Source organism: Topomyia yanbarensis, chromosome 2, assembly GCF_030247195.1.
Source record: "Topomyia yanbarensis strain Yona2022 chromosome 2, ASM3024719v1, whole genome shotgun sequence".
Lineage (NCBI taxonomy): Eukaryota > Metazoa > Arthropoda > Insecta > Diptera > Culicidae > Topomyia > Topomyia yanbarensis.
The window spans coordinates 362,211,031-362,227,566 of record NC_080671.1 but is presented as its reverse complement, the minus strand read 5'-3'; the positions used below and the strand labels follow the sequence as shown (position 1 = coordinate 362,227,566).

Sequence of the window (16,536 nt, the reverse complement as noted above, 5' to 3'; positions counted from 1 at the left end):
CTTCGGCCAATGTACACGGGCTTTTGCCAAATATTGGAGACTCAAGCCTAAGTACAGTCAGTGGATCTACACAACAAGCCACATCTATAAATTTTTTGGAACTCAAATAGCCATTGAAAGCAAATAAGTGCTCATAAACTCTATATGCTAATGATTAGTTATCGAAAGATGATTTTTGGTATAAAAAATATCAGAAGAAATGTATAGGGAATTTGACCACACACGTAACTGAACAAGCAGACTTTCTTCACTGAAATTCTCAGTTTACCTGAAGCGGCGCGATCATTATATTTGCCGCGTATGAGTTTATCGTTTAAAATTAAACTGTTACAATATATCACATGAACTGCATATCGCTCATGATTGCCCATTTGACTATACGTAACTGAACATAAGTATAAATAATCATACTGATACAGTAACCGTTCTATACAATACAATGATTGTCAAACTCAACAATATACCGTCTTTTATTTCACAGATCAGAAATGCTATTATGTTTTACCTTTTAACTCCAGTTTGTCCAAAACTTTTGGCAAATGTTCCAATAGTTCTTGTTCGGTCATGTTAAATTGATTTGTGGACCATATAATCTTTAATTCGTTAACGACTAATCCCAGCTTCTGACCTTTAGGTGCCCCCTGCTCTATCAACACATTTCCTTTGATCGGAAACCGTGGCACTTGCCACTCTTTGAGCTGCTGGTGTAAATCAACTTTACCGTAATATCGTAGCAACTCCAAAACGTATTCTTTCTTGAGCTTGGCGCTTCCCAGAGTTTGCAGGGTGAGTTGTTGGAATGGGCTAAAAAGAGAATTGAGAAAGTGTTTGATATGACAGTGCGAGAAAGTGTTTGATATTACAGTGCAAGTACTTACAGAAGTTCATTGACAGATTTATATTCGTCTCGATTTTGCACCAAGAAATAGGACAACTCACGTTCGAAAACAGTAAACTTTAATCTCAAATTCAACGTTATTGCATCTTCAGGAGTGTGTAGTAAGGCTGATAAAACTGTAATTGGCTGTATCTCATCCAAATTAATTGATTTAACGCATTTAAATGTTTTAGTAAATTCCTCAACATTGGGCTTTTCTGGAAGTCCTGCAGAAGCAAGTAAAATTTCAAACAGTGTAAAGCTACACTGCCCAATAAAGCGACAAAGTCCCAAATGGATTTTTGTTCAAAAACTTATCTGCTGGATTGTACTATGAATCAACTTTGATTCGCAATGTACAAATAAGACTACCAAGTTAGTTTAGAAAATATCAAGAAAAATTCCAATAAAGGATTCTTATGCTTTGATGGGCAGTGTACAATGCATTAACCTTACCCAAATGATTCCCTAAATCACAGTCGATCATCTGGACGGTTAAATCACATCCAAAATTTCCATTAAGGATCTTCTTCCATTCTTGCCAGATTCGCTCACCACTGATACGTGCCAAACCAGAGCTATTTTTAGCAATAATTCGAAGAGTTTCCTCGTCGTGATTGTTTGCGTCTTCCGCTATTCTTCCGTAGAACCGAAAGTAACGTAAAATCCGAAGATAGTCTTCCTTTATTCTGAGATCTGGATCTCCCACGAACGCCACTCTTCGCTTTTGAAGATCGTCATATCCGTAGAAGTAATCGTACAAAGTGCCATCAAAACCTAGTTAACTGTTTTAAAAAAAAAATTTCAAACGAGTTTTTAGATACGACTCACCAAGAAACATCGAATTAATCGTCAAATCACGCCTGTTGGCATCGAGTAACCAATCTTTGGTATGTACAACCTCTGCATGGCGTCCGTCTGTTATCGCATCAATCCGCAATGTGGTGATCTCGAAATTTTCCTTATCATTTATCCTTGGAGTGATAGTACCATGTTTTTCTCCGTTCATATTGATCATTCGGATGCTTTCCTTATTAAAAATATCTTTCATTTCCGTCGGTGTCGCCGTTGTTGCAATATCCACATCTTTGGGACATTTACCCATCAAAATGTCTCTGCAATAGTTTGAATGGTATGTTAAGTGTCCGATTAAACAATAACAATGAGAAACATACCGGACAGCACCACCGGCGATTCTAATTTCATGATTGTGCTTTTTGAACAGCGTAATAAGATCTCGAAGCTCGTTGGTGAAAATGGAGTGAAACTCAGGAGTATCGATCTTCATTACCACCGGATTCGGTCGTGAGATAGCGCTGGCTTCCATTCTTCGTTGTGCAATCAATTCTGTCCACTTGGTATTGACCTGGTTGCTGAAACACTTCTGTGAATAAAATTATTCGTATTTGTCAGATACCCTAATAAATTATAAGGATATGTCAAGAAAACTTACATTTGTTTGAATACGACCAACCGGCGCAATGAGTAGTCGAACGAAAACCTTCAGCATAGCTTGCAGGCTTACACACGTTACATACTGGACGTTTCTCGTGTTGTTTTGGTTTTTATGCTTCCGCGTACCGTTATCCCGTCAATAACAGCTGATCGATATAAATTGTGTGACATATACAGGGTAATTTATGGAAAGAGCTTAGGCAAAAATTAAAAAAAAAATTCGGGCGAGATGCCATTGATGCCAAATTGCCAACACAAATCAAGATGAGAGAAAGGTGGGAATAATTGATACTTTGAGTGTATTAGTATTATACTTGCTTTATTAAGCGCGGCGGCCGGGGCCCTTGAAGTAAACATCGTTTCTTCTCTTGGTTGAAAACCGGTTTTTGCTGAAAACTGGGTTTCGACAAAGGAACCATCCATCTACGACATGGACAATTTGGGGGGATGTTGGGGGTACGAAAAAGTCTACGCTTGTCCAAGAAAGGGGGGGGGGGGTATAGAAATAGCCCACGTGGACTTATACTTATATTTTTTTCTTATTGAGGTCATAGAACAAATTTGCATAATTGGTATAAGCGCTTGATGTTTTCCTTCAAATCACCCCCGAACTATGCAACACTTGAAGAGCTCCTAACAGCATCACATGTCATAAAATCAGTGAAAATCTGCACCGAGTAAAACGTTGCTCCCAGAAACACTTTATCCAATCTTTTTCATCTATCTTAAAAACTATTTCAGAATCATGTTGATTTTACAACCAAAAGTTCATAGTTTACTTAAAGTTGATGTTATTGTGACGAATGCAAAAAATGACTTTTAGGCATACATTTTTGCATTTTTGATGTTTGTAACTTTCACAAATGTCTAAGAAAACCTACAAAGTTTGAATTATGTTTTTATTCGATTCTTCAGGTTACAGCCAGTATCAGAGCAGTCTAACGCATTACTTTACCTGAAATTAGAAACCCTCTTTATTATATATTAATTCGATGAAAACATCGGGAAAGTCCACGTGAACATTGTGGGGAGGGGGTTGGGGTATACATGAATTGTCTACGCTTGTTCACGCAGGAGAGGATGGGGTCAAAAAAGAAGCTTGTTTGGTCCACGTGGTACATGAAGGGTCCCTAACTGGTTACCAGCAGCCCGAAAACTGGTTTTCACCGAACAAAGGTTTTCAGCCAGTGAAAAAATAGACTGTTAAAGACTTCGATCGTGAACCGACAAATGGGCCTATAAAACAAATGTACACAAACGGAGATTTGATTAATATCTTAAAGAGGAGTAAAAATACTTCATAATAAATATAAAAACTCATTTATTTATAACACTTCATGAAAATTAATAAAAAACAAAAAGGCGGATCCGACTTGCAACCGTAAACAAACCGTCAGGCGGGTTACGCCTCTACATTTCTAAGAGCATGTTCAGGAGACTGTCAGTTTCAGATTTATAATTTTGACAGTTCTATAATATAAAACTGGAAATTTTAAAACTGGAACTTTCTGTCCCCAGCAGCAGTTTTAGCGGGTAATCTATTCAGTTTAAAATTGATGTCTCGCCATGCCTTCAGCGTTACTGCATTCAAATTTATTTTTCCCCAGTCTATCGGTTCTAAGTGTCTCTGCTGAAAACTTTGCATGTATTTAAAACACAGTTCTAAACATGTTTTAAAATCAGCAACAAATAGAACGGCGTTGTATAACAGTTTTAAATTTTGAAACAAAACTGTTCGAAATAATAAAACAAAACGCTCTGCTGGGGATGTGAATGTTTCAGATCCAGTCCTACTTTGAAACTCCTATATAAAATAAAACACTCCTGAACATGCCCTAAGGTAGTGCATACGGGCGAAATTGACAGCATCATTGTTTACAAGGTCCGTAAACAGAATCGCCCTAAACAAAAACCAAACACTTGTTACGCCTCGGGAGAATAACAAATTTTCCCCTCCAGCGAGCACGGCGAAACCCACATTTGATTTTTGTTTTCTGGCGACACTGCAGGGCGAAATTGAGAATTGTCAAAACAAGAGGGCGACTCGAAAATGGCCTAATCAACATTTCATAACAACACTCGGCGAAATATATTTTTTTCAATTTTATCAACGAAATCGTTATTATATAAAACATTTTAGTTATGCTTCCGAAAACTAATATTGTTTTAATGTGTTGCAAGACATTTGAAAGCGCAGTATGCAATCACTGTTAAAATACGATTTAATTTTCTGAAGCGAATTTTCAAAGCTATTTTTCTCGATTCGATATCATTGTGACTTCGGCCCTTTGGTCGAAGACGAACGGTTACTATCGTGTTCTTGTCGCCCAGTCTCACGAACACTTCTGCAGCTTCCTGGTTGAAAACAATCCCATTTGATTTTGCCGTTTTTGTTTATCCATTTCCACCAGCTAGTGATGTAGTGTTTGTGTCATGTGACGTGTACGTACGTGAGCCGTAGAAAAGTCTATACAATCAATTATACAGAGAGAATAGGGAGAGTCGAATAGTGTGAAGCCAAAATTCCTTATTGAGCAATCGTGCAATGTAAATAAACATTACTCATGCCTAAGTTGGAGGAGATAAGGCAAATACGAGGTTTGTTCCAGTACACGGAAACAGCTCCGAAATAAATACGAGCAAAAAATAACCGTAATTCCAAGAATGGATGTTGAAATTCTATGAAAAAGAAAAGTTTTCTCTTTCGTCTACTGCTATGATCGATAATTGGCAAGTGATGGTTTGTCCGGAATTTCCCATGAAAATAAATTTTGACAGAATGCCTATCGGCTACTTTTAAAATTAAAATTTTAAAATAAATTATATTGATATCAATGTAAAATCATCTGGCAACGCTGGCGACTGTCAACAATTTATAGCATATGCGGGCAATCAAAATTGATTGCCCGCATGCTATAAATTGTATTGTTGGAAAGCGGGATGGAATGATTGTCCCGCTTTTGCGAAGTGATCGTTTTTAATTTTTCTAGCCGTTTCGGCTTTCTTCGAGAACGAGCTCGCTCGCTCATCATTCAGTTTTCTGCAAGCGAGAAGAGCGGTAGTGAATCATCGGAGCTCCTGTTAACGTGCATTTTTCTCTTTGCTGCTGTGACAAAGAATTGCAATTTTTGTGTACTGCTAGTAAAAAAAGCGATTTTATCGGACGGTTGAATCTTTTTCGCGGTATTAAATACAACGTTAAGGTGAGTTTTCGGGAATAGCCCGTCAAGTTTGTGTAAAGTACTTCAAGGTTATACGTGCTAATTGAATGTAATTTGATGTTTATTTCGTCGTATATAGTATAAATAAAGGGTTAATTGGCTATTGGATCCACAAATTTTTATTAAAATGTTAAAATTTAGATAAATTTTGGCGTTAAAAAAAAATAAAACTGCACTATTCAAGATGGCGTCTTCCGATCGAAAATTTCCTTTGTTCCAGCTGTGTGAACAAGCAGCCAAAATGGCTGAATAAGTAACTGCTTTGTCCGTTTACTGAAATCACTCGGGGTTATCACTTTCTAATGCCAAGCGAAGGCTACATTCAATGAGTGTTGATTCACTACTTAAAATGGAATTGAGCCAACTTGTATAAAATTTGGTACATCTGGCTATTGAACGATGAATCATCACTCTCATTTCTCTTTCTGATATAATCGATAGTTTGTCTTAGGGGCGTTTTGTTTCGGTAGTTTTCACTTTCATCTAGTTTCAATTTAAATGTTGGAAGTCGAGCAATAGGTGGTGACTCATAACACTATTTAAATTGGTTTGTTCTAGTACCAAGAAATATGAAATATTGCTTTTGGTAGAGAACCAGAGTAAAACATGTAGTTTTTTGCTCCGAGCAAAAAGCCTATTGTAATGCCGTTTTTGTTCGAAGCGATGCTGAGTCAAGTTCCCAACTGCTGTCAAAATGTATGAACTGACTGGTTGGAATTGAAAGTTGGTTCAAGCAGAAACGTCAAGGATGGCTTCTAGAGAAAATTTTCAATAGGATGTAAGTAACATTGAGAGCCTCTCTTTGTTTACTTTCTTTTTCGTTTATTACGACGTCATTACAACACTTTGCACTAATTTTCCAGTACATATCGAAAGCTGACGGTTTTTACTAGAATATTATGCAAAGAGTAGAGTAGTAAATGTTGAAATGGCCGAGTAATGAACAGAAGAGAAAGACCCCTTTGATGAAGAAACTTTGATGCCGTGCTTAAATAGGAATATGTAGAATCCATAGAGTTAATACATGCCTGAATTAGTCGGTATATGTGAGCTAATGAACTCTCAATGAGACCAAAAGATCGATCTTGTGTTCTATATAGTAAATATTCTGGTAATACAGGCATTACAATTTCAATATTTCTTCAACAGGATGCAGATCTTCGTGAAGACATTAACTGGCAAAACCATCACCTTGGAGGTCGAGCCCTCTGACACCATCGAAAATGTGAAGGCTAAAATCCAGGACAAGGAGGGAATCCCCCCAGATCAACAGCGTCTCATCTTCGCTGGCAAGCAGCTCGAAGACGGCCGCACTCTTTCGGATTACAATATCCAAAAAGAATCTACCCTTCATCTGGTTCTACGTCTGCGTGGTGGTATGCAGATCTTCGTCAAAACTTTGACTGGCAAGACTATCACCCTGGAAGTCGAGCCTTCTGATACCATCGAGAATGTTAAGGCCAAGATCCAAGACAAGGAAGGTATCCCACCAGACCAGCAACGTTTGATTTTCGCAGGTAAGCAGCTCGAGGACGGCCGTACCTTGTCGGATTACAACATCCAGAAGGAATCTACCCTTCATCTGGTTTTGCGTCTGCGTGGTGGAATGCAGATCTTTGTCAAGACCTTAACCGGTAAGACCATAACCTTGGAGGTAGAGCCTTCCGATACCATCGAGAACGTTAAAGCCAAGATCCAAGATAAGGAAGGAATCCCTCCAGATCAGCAGCGTTTGATTTTTGCGGGTAAGCAGCTTGAGGACGGTCGCACTCTGTCGGATTACAATATCCAGAAGGAATCGACACTTCATTTGGTTCTGCGTCTGCGTGGTGGTATGCAAATCTTCGTCAAAACATTGACTGCCAAAACCATCACTCTAGAAGTTGAACCATCTGATACCATCGAGAATGTTAAGGCCAAAATTCAGGATAAGGAGGGAATTCCTCCAGATCAACAGCGTTTGATTTTCGCAGGTAAGCAGCTTGAGGACGGTCGCACTCTGTCCGACTATAACATCCAGAAGGAATCAACTCTTCACCTGGTCCTTCGTCTGCGCGGTGGAATGCAGATCTTCGTCAAGACCTTGACGGGTAAGACCATCACCCTGGAAGTCGAGCCATCTGATACCATCGAGAACGTTAAGGCCAAGATCCAGGACAAAGAAGGAATTCCTCCAGACCAGCAACGTTTGATTTTCGCTGGTAAGCAGCTGGAAGACGGCCGCACTTTGTCGGATTACAACATCCAGAAGGAATCTACCCTTCATCTGGTTTTGCGTCTGCGTGGTGGAATGCAGATCTTTGTCAAGACCTTGACTGGCAAAACTATAACTTTGGAGGTAGAGCCTTCCGACACCATCGAGAACGTTAAGGCCAAGATTCAGGACAAGGAAGGAATCCCTCCAGACCAACAGCGTTTAATTTTTGCTGGTAAGCAGCTTGAGGACGGCCGCACTTTGTCGGATTATAATATCCAGAAGGAATCCACTCTTCACCTGGTTCTGCGTCTTCGTGGTGGCATGCAAATCTTCGTCAAGACCTTGACGGGTAAGACCATCACCCTGGAAGTCGAGCCGTCGGATACCATCGAGAACGTTAAGGCCAAGATCCAGGACAAAGAAGGAATTCCTCCAGACCAGCAACGTTTGATTTTCGCTGGTAAGCAGCTCGAGGACGGCCGCACTTTGTCGGACTATAACATCCAGAAGGAATCCACTCTTCACCTGGTACTTCGTCTTCGAGGCGGTATGCAGATCTTCGTCAAAACCTTGACTGGCAAGACTATCACCCTGGAAGTCGAGCCTTCTGATACCATCGAGAATGTTAAAGCCAAGATTCAAGACAAGGAAGGTATTCCTCCAGATCAGCAACGTTTGATATTTGCTGGTAAGCAACTCGAGGACGGTCGCACTCTGTCGGATTACAATATCCAGAAGGAATCTACTCTTCATTTGGTTCTACGTCTTCGCGGTGGAATGCAAATCTTCGTCAAAACCTTGACTGGCAAGACCATCACCCTGGAAGTCGAGCCATCTGATACCATCGAGAACGTTAAGGCCAAGATCCAGGACAAGGAAGGAATCCCTCCAGATCAGCAGCGTTTAATTTTTGCTGGTAAGCAGCTTGAAGATGGTCGTACTTTGTCGGACTATAACATCCAGAAGGAATCCACTCTTCACCTGGTCCTTCGTCTTCGTGGTGGCATGCAAATCTTCGTCAAGACATTGACTGGCAAAACCATCACCCTGGAAGTCGAGCCATCTGACACCATCGAGAATGTTAAGGCCAAAATTCAGGATAAGGAAGGAATTCCTCCAGATCAACAACGTTTGATTTTCGCTGGTAAGCAGCTTGAGGACGGTCGTACTCTGTCAGATTATAACATCCAGAAGGAATCTACTCTTCATCTGGTTCTACGTCTTCGAGGCGGTATGCAGATCTTCGTCAAAACTTTGACTGGCAAGACCATCACCCTGGAAGTTGAGCCATCTGATACTATCGAGAATGTTAAGGCCAAGATCCAGGACAAAGAAGGAATTCCTCCAGACCAGCAGCGTTTGATTTTCGCTGGTAAGCAGCTCGAAGATGGCCGCACTTTGTCGGATTACAACATCCAAAAGGAATCTACCCTTCATTTGGTTTTGCGTCTGCGTGGTGGAATGCAGATTTTTGTTAAGACCTTAACCGGTAAGACCATAACCTTGGAGGTAGAGCCTTCCGACACCATCGAGAACGTTAAAGCCAAGATCCAGGACAAGGAAGGAATCCCTCCAGACCAGCAACGTTTGATTTTTGCTGGTAAGCAGCTTGAGGACGGCCGTACTTTGTCGGACTACAACATCCAGAAGGAATCTACTCTTCACCTGGTTCTTCGTCTTCGCGGTGGAAACTGAATCAAACTGTTCGCATTGTAGGTGTAGATTTGAGATAGATGCTGCTTTCCTGATGTAAGAGCTTTGTTTAATTTGGAAAATATATTTTACCTGCTGAATATTCATATAACATCCAATCGCTGCACTTCGTTTCGTAACGTCACGTTAGTAATTGAATAAGATTCGCGTTTTTAAATATCTCAGGAAAGCAGCTTCAATCTCGTGTCCAAATTGCTTTTCTCGTAGTGTGACTCAATATCAGACAGCGTTCTGAGTATCTAACATTTCGCAATTGAAACGGCTTACAAACATCTAAACGCATTGAAATTTCAAATAAAGAAAATCAAAGTAAAATGTAATCTATCAGTGTGTCGTTTATTAACATTCGAACTCAATTTAGTTTCTATTTCTTAAGTTTGGTTCGTATCTCCCTCTCCAGGAAGGGTATCCGTTCAGCTTCAGGTAGGTTGAGCCACATCTGGTAGGACACAGGTACAACAGAAACGCCCAAAGCCTCAACGGTTCGAATGTACATTGCGAATCTTCCGCGGAGCCGGTTGATGTTTAAAGCATAGAAGCTTTTCGGAAGACATAAGACGACTAGCCTGAAATGACGATAAAACAATTATCGTTAACGATGAAATTGTCCCATGTGTATAGGGCTCGCACTTACGGTCGATTTCCTTCGCCGAGTAGCTCCTCTATCCGCACACGTTTACCCTCAGCAAGATCTGGATGCTTGATGACTCCCCCATTCCGGTCGAACACAATCACGTGGTCTAGAACCTGCCCATAGGCCGAAATGACGTGGGACAAAACACTACCCTCGCCACCGAAAGCGAATTCCAGCGGTTTTTGTAGCGGTAGTTTGACGTTTTCGAAATGTAGCTCCAATGCTTTATCCAGATATTTGATATCAGGCAAGGGCCCACTATACTCCGGGTATAGCAATTGTACAGCTTGAGCTAGTTCCAGAAGCTGCAAGTGATCCACAATGCTGTTCCGTGTCATGCTCTTTTCCAGAGTGGAAGGTTCCAGGTAATGCTTGAGCAACTGTTCGTTGAATATGTCCAACGAGAGAAGTTCCAAATTGTAACGGATCCACGGAATGGAATTGTTAGATATAGTAGAATGACGTTGGATTTCCAACTTTATGGCGTCCCAGTTGGGAGGCTTATAGTTTGCCGTGGAAAAAGCTGCAACAATGGTGATTATGCCAGATTTTGGAATGCTCGATAGACTATGGGCATTTAGGGCTATGTAGTCTAGCAGTGGTACGTGCAAATAACTAATTTTATTCAACTTTTTTTGAAAAAATAACGCATTCATAAGGCCGAGATCATTTTCGACAATAAATTGTGAGCAACGTTTGAGGAAAGCTTCGTTGTAAAACATCGGATTTTTGTCCAAATTTTTTTCGACTAGCTTCTTCACAATGAAGTCGATGGTTTTGAAACTGATTTCATTGATGCCTCGGGTCAACACTTCGAATACATTATCAAGCAATTTCGCATGTATTGCTTCAATATTCTCAAGTTTAGTCATCGCGATTAGAATATCAGAGGCTTGTTGACTGCTTAGCTTAGTGCCGTGGATTGTAAGTGCACTGATTACATTAGTAATACAACGATTCGACACTTTGTGTTGCGCAATAAATCCCATTAAGTCTACCAATTGCTGAACGTTCTCGTGGTCCATTTTGTAGGATATTTGAATTTCCAATAGCATTGGCAGGGCCAGTTGTAAGGCTTCAATCAACGGACTTCGTGCCATTTTCTTGAAAATGAAATCCAAAAACACGATGTGTTCCAGTGTTACATCGTTGATTTGGTATCTTAGCAGATTCAGCAAAACAGACATGATTTCACTGCTGGAATGAACTCCGAAATAGGTCAGTATCTTGAGACTCTCCGTGATGTCGTTTATTATAAATGATCGGGATTCGTACTTGAGCGCTTTACAGAGCTCTGCAAAGCGTGAATGGTTCAGAACGTCCTTGCATTCAATGCTGGATTTGCCTTGTTTGTGCAGTTCGAAAAGTGTTTTTAATGCTGGTAGCGTAACTGTTTGTCGGTTGATATCTCGCTTGTTAAGGGCCGGCATGAATTCCAGAACTTCTTTGGCATCAGAAGCATTCTTAAGAATATTAAGATAGCTTTCAGTTTGTGGATGGCTCGTTCCGAGCGGTTGCAACTCTTTACTAGTTACCGGATGTGCTGAAGTTTGATTACTGACTATCCCTACATATCTGAGCGAAATTAAAGTTTTTGCGGTTTTCGAAAGGATTCCTCGCAACATACCGAAATTATTTTTTTGTTTTGAGCAACGTGAAATCAAGCACTATTAAAAAGTAATTGCACCAATCACACCAGTATTGAACAATCCTAAAAATAATTATTAATAATAGTCGAGCATGTCGATGTCACATAACCAATGGTAAACATAAAAAACGAGCATAAAATATCCGTCAAAACATTAACATGACAAAACCAAAGACGCTGGAATAATACATAAAGACACTCGGAGAGAATAAAAGCAGATGCCAGCAAAGTTCTCTCGGAAACTTTACTGAACTGGAATTCTGGTTGGTGCTAGCCAGGCGCAGATCCTAGGGGCAGATCACTCTAGGAATGTATAACAAACTTGCATCAACTTAGAAAAAATGCATTTAATTTCCATTTTTGCATCAACTTTACACTCCCTCGCAGAAAAGATTATTTAACAATCGTCCGAAAAAACAGCCCTACATTCAACGAAACATCGCACAAAGTGGATCAGCGTAGGACGATTGTCAAGTAATCTTTTCTGCGAGGGAGTGCAAAGTTGATGAAAAATGGAAATTAAATGCATTTTTTCTAAGTTGATGCAAATTTGTTATACATTCCTAGAGTTATCTGCCCCTAGTGCTAGCCTGTGCTAGCTAGTATTCGGCTCACTGGAGCCGGAATACTAACTATTAAATTAGGCCGGATGAACTTTACTGGGTAATAGACATAAGGGATGAATTGAAATGGAGAAAAATTAGTTAGCCCTAAATATTCAATATGACGCAGTGCCTAGGGGCAGATCATTTGTGATGCATTTTTAAAAATCGGCTAAATTAAATGCATTTCTTTCCATCAAAATAGAAATTGTATTTTGCGTTGCGTGTAAGACGTCAAAACCATACAAAAAATTAGCCCTACATTCAACAAAACGTGAATCAGCGTAGGACGTTTGTTAAACAAACTTTTCTGCGAGAGAGTGCAAAGTTGCTGCAAAAATGGAAATTAAATGCATTTTTTCTAATTTGATGCAAATTTGTTATACATTTCTAGAGTGATCTGCCCCTAGCGCAGTGCCAAAAGTCGCACTTAATAAGTTACTTAAAATACCATTAAGTACAGCCACAGATAACAGACGTTTAGGCTCGATTTGAATCGTGTGTAAATACCCGCTACTGAAATTCCGAATAAATCAGACGTCTGAAACACGTTTGGCAAACGTTTGTAGATGACGCAGTGATCGATAGAAGGCAGTTAGAGTGCAGCTGTCAAACACGTGTAGCAAACAGTTGCGCAGATGGCAATAGTGAAACACGGATTTCCAACGTTTATCGATTTGAAAGTTTACACAGGTTTTTGAAGAAATTTTGTTCTAGCCCAAACCTCTGTTATCTGTGGTACAGCCATTATTTAAAAAAAGTACGTGTCAAATTTATTGTAATTTAATTACAGAAAAGATTTGAAGTATAGCGCGTTTGTATGTATAGGTAAAATTATTTTATGACAATTTTTATGTTTGTTTTATGTTTATTTATTAAGAGCATGTCCAGCAGTTTTTCAGTTCTAGACTCAAAATTTTGACAGTTCTATAATGTAAAACTGAACATTTCAAAACTAGAACTTGCTGTCCCTAGCAGCGGATGTTCTATTCAGTTTAAAATTCATGTCTCGCCATGCCTTCAGCGTTACGGCATATGAACTGTCAAATTGGCAGAACATTTTCAAAAGACATTTTTTAAGAAAACTGACCATTTGCGTATAAAAAAAATTAAAGAATGTGGAAGAAAATTAATTTTCTTCAAAAAAGAAAATAGAGCTACTGTAGTGTATTTTTAAAGAGAGCTACTGTAGTATATTTTCAAATTTTTCTTTCAGAACCGGTATAAAAAACACGTAGAAAGTGGTATATGCTACAAATGAAAACATATGCAACTTGCCACTGGCTGGCGCTTCGATCGGCCAGCAATCGCTAAACGGAACTGCGAACTTGGATACAATGGTGACTCACGCATGCAAACCTGTATGCGATGGTTTCAACGTATTTTTATTTAAATGTTTACACAGGTTTTTCGGGTTCTCTGTGCTTAAAGTAACTAATTAAGTGCGACATTTGGCACTGCGTCGTATTGAACATTTAGTGCTTGCCCCTCGTAGACATAGAGAACAGACATGCAAGCTAGACCAACTTTCTTGAAAAACCTGTGTAAACATTTGAATGAAAATACGTTGAAAACCATCATCGCATACAGGTTCGCATGCATGAATCACCATTGTATCCAAGTTTGTACGCGATGCCCGTATAGCGTTAGCTGGTCGATCGTGGCGCCGACTAGAGGCAAGTTGCTATTTGCTAGTGACATTTAAAAACGAGTTTTATTTCTTACACACATTATAAACTTACTTGTATGTCAGTTCTCAGTGGCGTAGATATGAAAAACACATAAGTTTACACCTTATCTTGTTTACGCTATTAATCTGTAGATGTTGTAGTAGGTTATTGAGCTTTGCAGAAAATTGCCAATCAATTCAATCAGAATTTTAAATTATAAGTTAACCCATAGAAACTCATCCCGATTTTCCCACCGACTAAATCGGTTTGCGTCGGCACAATCGGCCGACTATGCCACCAATTAATCGGTCGATTGTTGCACCGACTCTTATGGGGGTTTAACATGGACGTCTACCGACGCGACAACCGATTAGATATGACCGACGAAATCTGTTAAAATCGGTCTATTTCAACCAATTAAATCGATCGATCAGTTGGTACTTTAAAACTGGAACCAGATCTAGGGGCAGATCACTCTAAGAATGAATAACAAATTTGCATCAAATTAGAAAAAATGCATTTAATTTCCATTTTTGCATCAGATTGCCACTCCCTCGCAGAAAAGTTTGTTTAACAAACGTCCTACGCTGATCCACTTTGTTCGACGTTTTGTTAAATGTAGGGCTAGTTTTTCTGTAGGGTTTTGACGTCTTACACGCAACGCAAACCACATTGCAGGCAACGCAAAAACATTGCACGCAACGCAAAATACATTATGAATTTCTATTTTAATGGAAATAAATGCATTTAATTTCGCTGATTTTTAAAAATGCATCACAAGTGATCTGCCCTTAGAACCAGATTCACACAGATTAAATCTGGCGATTAATATGGTGACGAAAATTGTTCACCGATGAAACCCAACTTAGTCGGTTAATTAATTTGTCGATCACGGAGCACCCGATTTCGTCGGTCGACTGGGAAATTTATGAACTGTCAAATTTTCTATGGGGTAATTTCATAAACAAATCACGGAGTGTTGTTCTTCTCGACTATGAATGCGCCCTAAAAACAGATGAAACGCGTATGATGGGCTTCTGTAATTTAGGATGATAACTAAAAGTGCCGTCGTTTGTCTTTTTCAAGTGCAAGCAATTAAATTACGTTATGTTCAGCGTTCGAAAATCACACACATTCATTCAGATGCTGACATGAAACCTTTTGATTTTTAATACATCGGATGATTGCCATTCGAAATCGTCGATATCCAGTTTATAGGTTGTTCATATGACAAATCACGCGCTATATTGTAACCTTTTTGTTCAGTATACTGATTCCATTCAGGATTCCGAATCAAATTGGGTCATTAACCCATATGCTGTTTTTGATCTTTTCCGATGCAACTGACTTTTAGATACGTAATCGAACTTTTTTTCCACTTATTTGGCGCAAAATAGCAAAAATTATTTTATAAAATTGAATTATCACGGCCACACCTTCCCTTGAACTGCCTTGATCTTTCCTTTTTGCTGGGATAACTGTCAAAAATGCTAACCAACGTGCCTGAATTTGCTGTCAATGAAGATCGATAGTGTCAAACTAGGACATGTTCACATTTTTTTAGAAAATCAATGAAAAATCTTTCTGAAGTTTTAAAGGTTGAACATATATATATATATATATATATATATATATATATATATATATATATATATATATATATATATATATATATATATATATATATATATATATATATATATATATATATATATATATATATATATATATATATATATATATATATATATATATATATATATATATATATATATATATATATATATATATATATATATATATATATATTTAGAAAGCTGAGCTCTATCGGTTTATGAAATAAAAGGATAATTTTATTCTTCATTATCGAATAGAAAGGTACAGTAACGAAACCATGATTTTTCATACATTTTTTTTCTCGAAAATAATAAAATTTAATGTGAATTTACTGTATCAGTTTTTGGCTGAACAGTAAAATTGAGTCACATGAAATTTTATTGTAAATCTACTGCGAGAAATCTGCGCCGAACAATGTTGAAACAGTAATAACCATAATTTTTATTGTTTTATGATTGTTTGTTGAGTAAATGGTACTGTAAAATTCTATTCGGGTTTTAATGACCTAATTCCAAGAGGGTGACATGACGTCATATTAGCGTAATCAACATAAGAACTTTGTTGGTAACAAAATTAACGAATTTTGTTCCAAATTCGAACTAGGAGCACTTTAGTTTGCATCAAATCAATGAAATTGTGTATTGTTTTCTTTTGTTTGCTGCTACTGTTGTTTGTTGATGACATTTTAAGTGATTTTGACGTTATCAGCTGACCCCCATCGATCGGTGGAAAAAAACGATGTTGCCTATTGCCAAACTCTGTATGTAGAGATAGAAATGTCAATTGCCTGCCTAATTCCGAAAGGTTTGACTGGGTTGTGTTTGGAGTAACTATCTCGCCTTTTCAGTACAGAGCATAGACTTTTCTACGGTTCATGTACGTACACGGGACATGACACAAAT

General features: G+C 38.7%; 2 protein-coding genes and 1 pseudogene across 2 annotated transcripts; 1 reads left to right on the top strand and 2 right to left on the bottom strand.

Moving 5' to 3' along the window:
* Positions 1-443: 443 nt before the first annotated feature.
* On the bottom strand, positions 444-2,461 carry LOC131684396 (CCA tRNA nucleotidyltransferase 1, mitochondrial-like). The gene is made up of 6 exons (XM_058967238.1): positions 2,331-2,461; positions 2,053-2,261; positions 1,709-1,992; positions 1,334-1,654; positions 879-1,104; positions 444-804 (listed from the first exon to the last, which is right to left on the bottom strand). The coding sequence occupies exons 1-6, from the start codon at positions 2,385-2,387 to the stop codon at positions 495-497; spliced, it is 1,407 nt and encodes a 468-aa protein (XP_058823221.1). The 5' UTR covers positions 2,388-2,461; the 3' UTR covers positions 444-494.
* A 2,898-nt stretch (positions 2,462-5,359) lies between these two features.
* On the top strand, positions 5,360-9,783 carry LOC131684393 (polyubiquitin-C-like; annotated as a pseudogene).
* A 5-nt stretch (positions 9,784-9,788) lies between these two features.
* Positions 9,789-11,831, bottom strand: LOC131684395 (uncharacterized). Its single transcript, XM_058967237.1, has 2 exons — positions 10,098-11,831; positions 9,789-10,029 (listed from the first exon to the last, which is right to left on the bottom strand). Exons 1-2 carry the CDS (start codon positions 11,720-11,722, stop codon positions 9,828-9,830), a joined length of 1,827 nt encoding a protein of 608 aa, XP_058823220.1. The 5' UTR covers positions 11,723-11,831; the 3' UTR covers positions 9,789-9,827.
* Positions 11,832-16,536: the final 4,705 nt, after the last annotated feature.